The 8,777-nt window shown below is 34.9% G+C and overlaps 1 protein-coding gene across 2 annotated transcripts; it reads right to left on the bottom strand.

The window, feature by feature from the left end:
• Window positions 1-323: 323 nt before the first annotated feature.
• LOC133818492 (uncharacterized) lies at window positions 324-7,310 on the bottom strand. Of its 2 annotated transcripts, none has more exons than XM_062251392.1 (8): window positions 6,722-7,310; window positions 6,130-6,174; window positions 5,878-6,007; window positions 2,106-2,175; window positions 1,940-1,988; window positions 1,550-1,647; window positions 1,041-1,113; window positions 324-606 (listed from the first exon to the last, which is right to left on the bottom strand). In XM_062251392.1, the coding sequence occupies exons 1-8, from the start codon at window positions 7,070-7,072 to the stop codon at window positions 448-450; spliced, it is 975 nt and encodes a 324-aa protein (XP_062107376.1). In that variant the 5' UTR covers window positions 7,073-7,310; the 3' UTR covers window positions 324-447. The 2 variants fall into 2 exon arrangements, with proteins under 2 accessions (XP_062107376.1, XP_062107375.1); XM_062251391.1 differs by having other exon boundaries at window positions 975-1,113; window positions 6,722-7,306.
• Window positions 7,311-8,777: the final 1,467 nt, after the last annotated feature.

Below are 8,777 nucleotides of genomic sequence, written 5' to 3' on the forward strand. Positions count from 1 at the left end.
AACAATTTGGGTGTGGATGTTGTCAATGGTAGAATCCAAATCTTGGAAATTAATGAGTTTCGGCTTGACTTGGCGACCAAGATTAGGGGGTGTTTGGAGATGATGAGCCAGATTTTCAAATTGAGAAGTGTTTGGTCGATGGAGAGTTCTATAGCTGTGATTTTAAAGGGAGAATGGAATGGTGTGATGATAGGAAGAGGGTTTGGAAAGAGCTCAAAGGTCAGGTTGAAGCGATGCCAAGTACGTGTGTGGTACCAAATAGGTGAAGAAGAAGAAGAAGAAGAGGAGGAGGAGAAGAGAAAGAACAAAACACTCTTACCATATATGAGACACCTTTTCGGGCTTTTTGGGCGTGGGCGTGTTAAGTTTATTTAAGCAAAATATAATACAGTAATCTCTACAACATGGTCCAACAAACCGCAGATAATAATAAATAAAAAATCTAAACTAAGGTGGTACATTTTGCTTTAAACCATTTAGCCATGATAGAATAACTTTTGCGCCTTTCTCCCATGAATAATCCAACATCATGTCATGGGCAACCCCTTCCACACATACTGGTGACATGCCATAAAATTTGCCTGTTTCGTTTAGACCTTCGACATCCTGTCAAAATAATATAAATAGCCAGGAGCAATTGATTTAGATAACATCTTTCAGGCAAATGGAGATATTGAAAGTTACATGGAAACTGTAGTAACTGAACCAAAAAATGATACTAAACACAATGTAAACCATATGACAGTATATCAGTAAGTATTTCGAGTGAAGATACTTCTAGTAGTGTTTGATGGTTGTTTATTATGTTGCCATACTGATCCGTAAATAAAATTTATAAAACTTGGCCTCTTGCCTTGTTGGGTCAGTGAATGCATGTAATTGGAAGGAACATCTACTAGGCATTACGTTATTGTTAGAGAAAATAGTTAGGCTACTATGGCAAGATATAGTAAACACAAAGTCACAGAGTTTACCACTATGAAATCATTCTCTGCACCCAACACAAGAAGATCAATAGAAGATTTTGGAACTGAAGGTACCGGAAGTGATGCGTTCAGCTTCCTCAGATCAAACAATGGCATTCTTGAACTTTCTTTCATTAGCTCCTGATAACTGAAAGAAAACAAAAGAAATTAATAATGGAATTACAGAAAACTCAGATGCACAAAGCATTTTTCAAATGGAAATGAATATAATTTTTATGTTAAAGGAGTGTCAAATCAAACGCATACTCTAGTCCACTTCAAGAAACCAGATTTAAGGTTTTGGCCATCTTGTTAGAATAACTACCAAGCAATCAGAACTTTTTGCATTGTAAAAAAGTACAGTGAATGAGTGACTACGAATGTTCATGAAATTGAAAGTTCATCAGATGCTTGCTATAATTGAATTGAAATTATCATGTTCTAGTGAAATAAGTTGCTCTGAAAACTTCAGGTAACCACTACAGGGCAACCTTAAGTCCGGAATGTTTTTCACAAAATAATGGTGCAAACTTAGATTTAAATATTGAAGCAAATAATTCTGATGGGTGTCAAAAGAAGCAGACCGTAAAACCAGTTGATCCTCCACATTTGCAGAGAAAAATGTCTCTCTACAGAGTGGCAGAGAAGTCTGGAAAGCTTTCGCTGCCAAGCTTCGTGTTACCTAATTAAAAAGTTAAAGTGAAAAGTGCTTATTAATAGTACTTATTAATTAATTTCTATATTTTGTGAAAATACATGAAAAATCCGCATGAATCTATGGAAGCCTATCACATTTTTTGTACAGACCACTCAAGCTGCAAGTTTAAAAATGAGAATTAAATGCATGATATAGGACTCTTACATTGAAAGAGTTGAGGGTCAATATGTATACAAGGGAGACAGAAGCTTTTGCATGAGATAGCCAAAGTACTACACAAATTATTTCTCTCAAAAGAGTTGGAAAAAAAATATACCTTAAAGGCAGCAATAGGTTTGCAAAACAGATAGCGCCAAACCAAGCCACTGAGATTTTGAAAGGCTTGTCACTTTTGAATGTGTTACAAAAATTAATTACTAGAAGTACCAAAATTAAAATAAAGAATCATAGCCAAAAGAAATTAAAGATGGCTTGGAAAGTACCTATTACCCGAGGGGGGAACAGAGCATACAAGTACAGCACCACCAAGCTCGGGATACAAATTTTCTTTCCCTACAATAAATGTAGTGTACACATAACATAACAAATTTCTTTACACAGGAAAAATAAATAAATAATAAATCCAAAAAATATCAACATAACATGAAGATGAATTAAAGTCCTCCATTTGAGAGGATTACAAATATTACAAGTTGCTGTGACAGAAAGTGCGATTATGGTGTCTCGAGGCTCCATGAAAGTTACTCTCGAATTTTCCCTCCTAGAATGACTATGAAATTTTGATGTGCATCCATGTTTCTATCTTACAACTTGAGTATTATGATTTGAGTATAATTTTTGTTTTGTCCGAGAATGACTTGTTTTGTCTGAGAATGACAGCCTGAACGAAAATGTATTCGTTGAAATAATGTCTCTCAAATAGATCTTAAATTTGGCCTTGAAAGTGTGGGCTTATTTCGGTTGTTAGCCATACTCAAAAGAAGTAACTTCAACTCTTTTCTGTTTAACAGTGAATGAATAATTGTTAGCTCCGGAGACAGTTAATGAATTGGTTAATGCTTTATATAATAGTGCCTTGATATTAGTTTCAATTAAGATGATCAAATTAACTTTGAGAGAAAGAAAAGAGTGAAAGGTTTTGATTTGACAACCTATGAAAGAAGTGAGATTGTGAACTATTACCAAGAAAAGTGAGAAATCTGTGTGCAAACTCCTTGAATCTTGATGCCACGTACTCTTGATTGTTGTCATTGGATTTTGACTACCTCCCATGGACATAGGTCAGTCATGATTGAGCCACAATATCTACTGTGTTGGTTTGTTTATTGCTATGGAATTCTTTTGGTTTCCATTTTTTCGTCTTGGTAGTTTGTTCTGTGTTATTGTGAATTCAATTTTTTGTAGAGAGGTCTCGTCTGTGGGAAATAATTTTCATAACATTTTCTTTAAGTAATTTTAATAACAAGTGGTGTTGTCAATGAGAAACAATAATGACAATGGCTTCAACAAAATTCAACATTGAGAATTAGTTTATGGAGGATAAAGATGAGAGTTATCTTGGTGCAGCAGGCATGCCTTCAACACTTTCTCGAAAGGAAAAGACTGAGATCTTGGACAAATTTAAGAGTGCAATTATTCTGAGCTTTGGAGATAAATCTCATGTCAATGTATCAAGGGAAACATTTGTTGTAGGCATGTGGCTGAAATTGGGAAAGATACACATGACAGTCCCTTCCAAAGGTATACTCTTTCAAGATGAGTGAAAAATAGGCTCTCCCAGATCAGACTGATGAGTTTAACAAAAGCATAAACGTCTTGAGAATATTGATGTCAAGCTGGACGACGAAGACCGACCATTGATCTTAGTGAATGCACACCAAAAGCATATAAAAACTTCAAAGATGCCAAGTTATATGGTAGGGAACATGACATAACTTTGGGAGAAATAATGTTTGCAGTTCGTGCAAAAGAACTTAATAGAAAAATAGAAGCAAAAGAAGACCGCGCAGGTTCAAAAGGAATAATAGACAATAAGGGTCCAAAAGGAAACTCTGGATTGTTGTTTGGATTAAGAGTGAATTTTTTTTAATTCATTTAATTTTTCTGAATTATTGAGTGAAGGTGAGTTCCTATAACCTTTTCTATTTTGACGTTGGTGCAGTTGTAGGGCTGACTGGTCTAGAAAGATTTTAGTTATTAGCAATTTGTATTGTTAAGTTTGATCGGTATGCTATCATAAGAACTTCAAACTTTGTAGTGTGTAATGGTTGTTGAGAATTCTCAACAAATAAGCCTGCTTCTTATCCAAAATAACAAAAAGTTCAATCAGTTTATGATGACAATTCAATTTACCAGGTGCAACTATGATGATTGTGTGTACATAGAATGAAAAAGTATGGGTGTTTCTTCTTTTCTATGTTGGTTGGTAGTGAAAGCAAATACGAAGTTCAGAATAGTAGCGAAATGCTTAGTTCAGAATTTGATATGATGATGAAGAAAATACCTAACAAGGTAGCTCAATTGGTCAGACATGTGGCTTGCCCCCACAAGGTTTAAGGTTCGAGTCCCTCTTAGGTACTTACATTGAAATTGCTATAATTTTCTGGTCCCAAATATTGTAGGGTAAGGCGGCGAGCCTAGTTTTTATTTTAGAAGAATCTTGCAGCGAGGAAAATTGGCATGGACCTCACAAGAAATAGAGATGATAAAAGCTTATCTTGGTCCCAAAGTGCTTATGTAAAAACGGTTCTTCAAAGGTTTAATATACATAAAGCCAAGGGAGTTGACTCCATTAGGACAACATTTTACAGCAGTTCAAGTGCCAGAGAGTGATGAAGACAAAGTTGAAATGACAATTGTTCCTTGCACAAGTGGAGGCAGTATAATGTATGTAATGGTGTTTGGCAGACTAGATTCGGCCTATGCAATTGATAAAAGAATTAGAGTTATTTTTATGTTTTTAAACTTATATTTAATAGTAATGCTGGGAAAATCTCAAAAAAAAATGTTGGTTTATTATCTCGATAGGTGGTATTTGAGTTTGGAGCAATTTGAGAAAGAATTGAAGTGTAAAGTGGAATCAGAATTTGAAGAATGCTGTGGCATTGCAGCTGCATCGCATCCTAGCAACTACTCTATTTTTTGAGGGTTCACGTGTGAGCTTCTATTTTTGGTCTCTAACTCATTTTTTTGTAATTAACTTATTTGCGATGAAATTAATTGATAAAAGAAGATTTGAACTTTAGTTGTACCTTGGTCCATTTGTGGTAAAGAGGACAAAAGGACAAAAGCAATTAAAAGAAAAGAAAAGGAAATGGAAGCCCACGTGACTTAGGAGGAGGGGCTGACCTAAATGGAGTAGTTGTCTTCTTCTATTTGGGGATATAGGAGCCAGCCGCCTGGTGCATTTTCATATACCCAATTTGGCAGCCATTAAGGTGAAGGAAAAAGAGAGGAAGGAAAAAATAAGGAAAAACAAGCTTGAACTTCTAATCTTAGTGCTTTTAAATCATTTTGTTAGGACTTATTTTCACAATTAAAACTTCAGAATTCAGTATACGATATCTGGTACTTGTTACTATATTATTTGTTGTTGACAGTGTACACTTGCACTTAGCTTAAATTTACGCAACAACAATCAGTGTCCTTGGTCAATCATTAAAAATAATACTGGGAAGTATCACCAAGAGGCACCAAAGTGGACAGTGAGGTAATTGGAAGGATCAAAAAGTCTTGGTTTATGGTTCATGTAACAAGCGCACTAGTATATAATAGCGCATTGATCTTAGTTTCAGTTAAGATAATCAAATTAACTTTGAGAGAAAGAAAAGAGTGAAAGGTTTTGGTTTTTGAGCTAGAAAGGAAGTGAGATAGTAAACTGGTATTGAGAAGAGATAGAGTTATTTGTATGAATTTCTTGAATCTTGAAGCCTTGTTCCTTAATTGTTGTTAATGAATTTTTACTACTGTTCCATGGACGCAGGCAATCTTGGTTGAATTACGTTACCTCATGTATTGTTTTGTTTATCTCTTTGAAGCTCTTCTTTCAGTTTCAGGCCTCTTGTCTTGGGTATTTTTTTATGTGCTATTGTGTATCGTCATTTTTGTACTTCTTATTTTTCGTGAAGTCATTTTAATAACAGTAATTCACTTCAATGCACATTGCAAAAATCACCAAAAATTAATGTCTCAAAGTGCATCTCTCTTGAGCAGTTTACCTAAACACAAATACAAACGAATGGTGTAGAAGGTTACCTAAACTTTGGCCATTCTTAATACTTGCAATATAGTACTGAATAATAAGCCCTCCAAATGAATGTCCAAGCAACACTGGTGGTGACCTGAGTGTACGATGGATGAAGTCAGCAATATCACCTGCATGAGTCTACTGCAGAAATTGGAGTAGAAAGGAAATAAGAATATCATTCTATCCAATATGGTAAGTCTTAAAAACATACAAGAAAAAGAAAGCACTCCTAGGTCTTCGTGGATGGTAAGCAAAGATACCTGGAGTGTACCAGCAACAGAATCAGTAGGCGCATCACTTTCACCCTAATCAATTAGGAGTAGCAAAACCAGAATCAGAATGCTATAATATAGAATAACAGAGATTAAACTTGCTATTGTTTGCTGTGTCATGTAACTTCAGTAATGGTGAGATTTAGTAATCAGTAGTTGCAATGATCACCATGTTTGACTTCAATTGAACACAACAACACACAGCCATACTATGGCTATCACCATAAGGATGATTTAGCACTGGTACAAAGAGTTCTTTCAAGCATGTTTCAAAAGACATATATTGATCTTTAGACAGGACATCATTATTCAATGTGACCATAATCCCACACTTAAATTGCAATAATGAACTGATATCATAGCTGTAAGAATTTTCTCTTCTTATTCTTTCTTTCCCTTTTGTGTTTTGGTGTTCAAATTCAGTCAAACAAACAACAAATTCAAAACTGTATCTTAACAAATGTAATTGAAAACTTGAATTAACATTGAAAATTAATCAATTAATAAAGCATCAAAAATGAAAAGAAGCGAATTTGACAACCCTCATTGAAAAGGAGAAGGTAAAATTGAGAGAAAGAACCTGGCCCAACAAGCTAAGAGCATAACAATCGTAGCCAAAGGATGAAAAGAAGGGTAACCAGTGTTCAGCCCAGCACCAAGCAGCATGGTAGCTTCCATGAACAAAAACCAGAGATGGGTTTTCAATTCTTGTCAGGCATTTATCATCTGGGTCTTTATTATCCACAACACCCTTCTGTACAATCACCTCCATATTCAGCCCAGAAGGGAGCTCATGAAAAAGACGAGACTGTCCCTTCTTCAATCCATAAGAGACTCGCATTTTGCTTCCTTTGTCAAGAACAGCCCGGGGCTTTGTCGACATAACAGGAGAGTGAAAATTTAATGGAAGGAGAGAGAGAACAGCCGCCATTGCCGTGAACTTGAGCTGACACTTTCCAACTGTGAGACGTCTAAATCTGCAGTAAAATTTATACAATTAGGCGTGGCACTTTGACTCCAAATTGATTAGAAATTAGACAGGTCACGTAGATAAAAAAAACAAAAAGGAAGATGAGAGAGAAATTAGGAGAAGAAGAAGAAGATAGAAGAATCAGAGAGGATTGGGGAAAGACTTCATTCATTCACTCTATGCCCTTTAAGCTAAAGGTGATAATACCACTGTAGTAATGATTAAAAATAATAACTAGCTGTAGGTATTTTTATTATTTTTAGTATATAAATATGCTGAAAACTCTAATTTTGTTTTACCAGGGTGTATAATGTAATTATATACGAAACTTACACAAATTTTTAATAAATTTTGAATATTTAAGGATGTCAAAATTAAGATTTAAATAACTTATTGCATGCGTGTTTATTTCAATATTTATATGATTGTGCAATAAATTATTTGAATCTTGATTTCGACATCATAAATTATTCAGAATTTTTAAAAAATTTGTAAGAGTTCTCATCTAGCTACATTATACACTGTCATGTAAAAAAAAATAGAGTTACAAATTATTTATTTACCAAAATTACTAAATAAGTTTGTTATACCCAGATTTCAAGCCATGTTAAAGTGTAACCTCGAAAGTTGGATTCACAAACGATTGGACTCGTAAGGTTTAGAGTATGCTCCAGGACTAAATATCGAGCCTGCAAGACTTAGACGACCTAGAATATGGTGACCTCGAAGTGTTCATGATCTCGAAAGGTAGTTCTGGAGACGCATCTATCCTCAGGGATGACCTCGGATCAGGGGTCTCGAGCTCGACGCACATATGATCTCGAAAGTCGTGTGACCTCGGGAGTTGTCATTAGCTCGAAAGCTGACGAGAAACCTGGGAGGCTAAGGCCTTGGAGATATATGATAAAAACCTTGAATATCTATAAGTGTTGTCCATAAGAGATGTAATCTTCATTTATTACTGTAAATACCCTAGAATCGTGGGACATTATTTGATTAGTTATGCGCCCCCTGGTCTTCAGGGGACGTTTCCTTTTATATCTGATTATAGGCATTTAAAGCCATTTATTTTATTTACACAAAAAGAGTAACTACCCAAAATATGTGGGATAGTATTCTGCAGCCTTCTCTATAAATAGAGAGGTCATGCACCGTTGTAGGGGACCGAAATTCTGAACATTGAGAGGAAACTCTGAAGAATTCATGCTTAAGAATTTTCAGAGGTAATCTTAAGTTTAATAACAGAGACTCGTGAACTAGGAAGATTTAACTGCTGAACCACGTAAAAATCATGTGTTTGTGTTGTCATATTTTAATTGGCCATTATCAATTATTGTTTACGTGCTCTCCTTTCACTGTTGACGAAAAACGGCGTCAACAAAGTTGCAGCCCTAACTTTTGTACATGACAGTGTATGATGTAGTTAAAGGAGACCTTCTACAAATTTTAAAGAAACTCCGAATAATTTAGGATGCTGAAATCAATATTCAAACAGCCTATTGCACGCGTGTTTGTTTCAATATTTATACGCACATGCAATAGACTATTTAAATATGATTTCGGCATCCTAAATTATCTTAAATTTCTTAAAAATTTATGAGATTTCTCCTATAACTACATTATACACTATCATATAAAATAAATAGAGTTACAATTTATTTATATA

The sequence above is a fragment of the Humulus lupulus genome, chromosome 2 (genome assembly GCF_963169125.1).
Source record: "Humulus lupulus chromosome 2, drHumLupu1.1, whole genome shotgun sequence".
Lineage (NCBI taxonomy): Eukaryota > Viridiplantae > Streptophyta > Magnoliopsida > Rosales > Cannabaceae > Humulus > Humulus lupulus.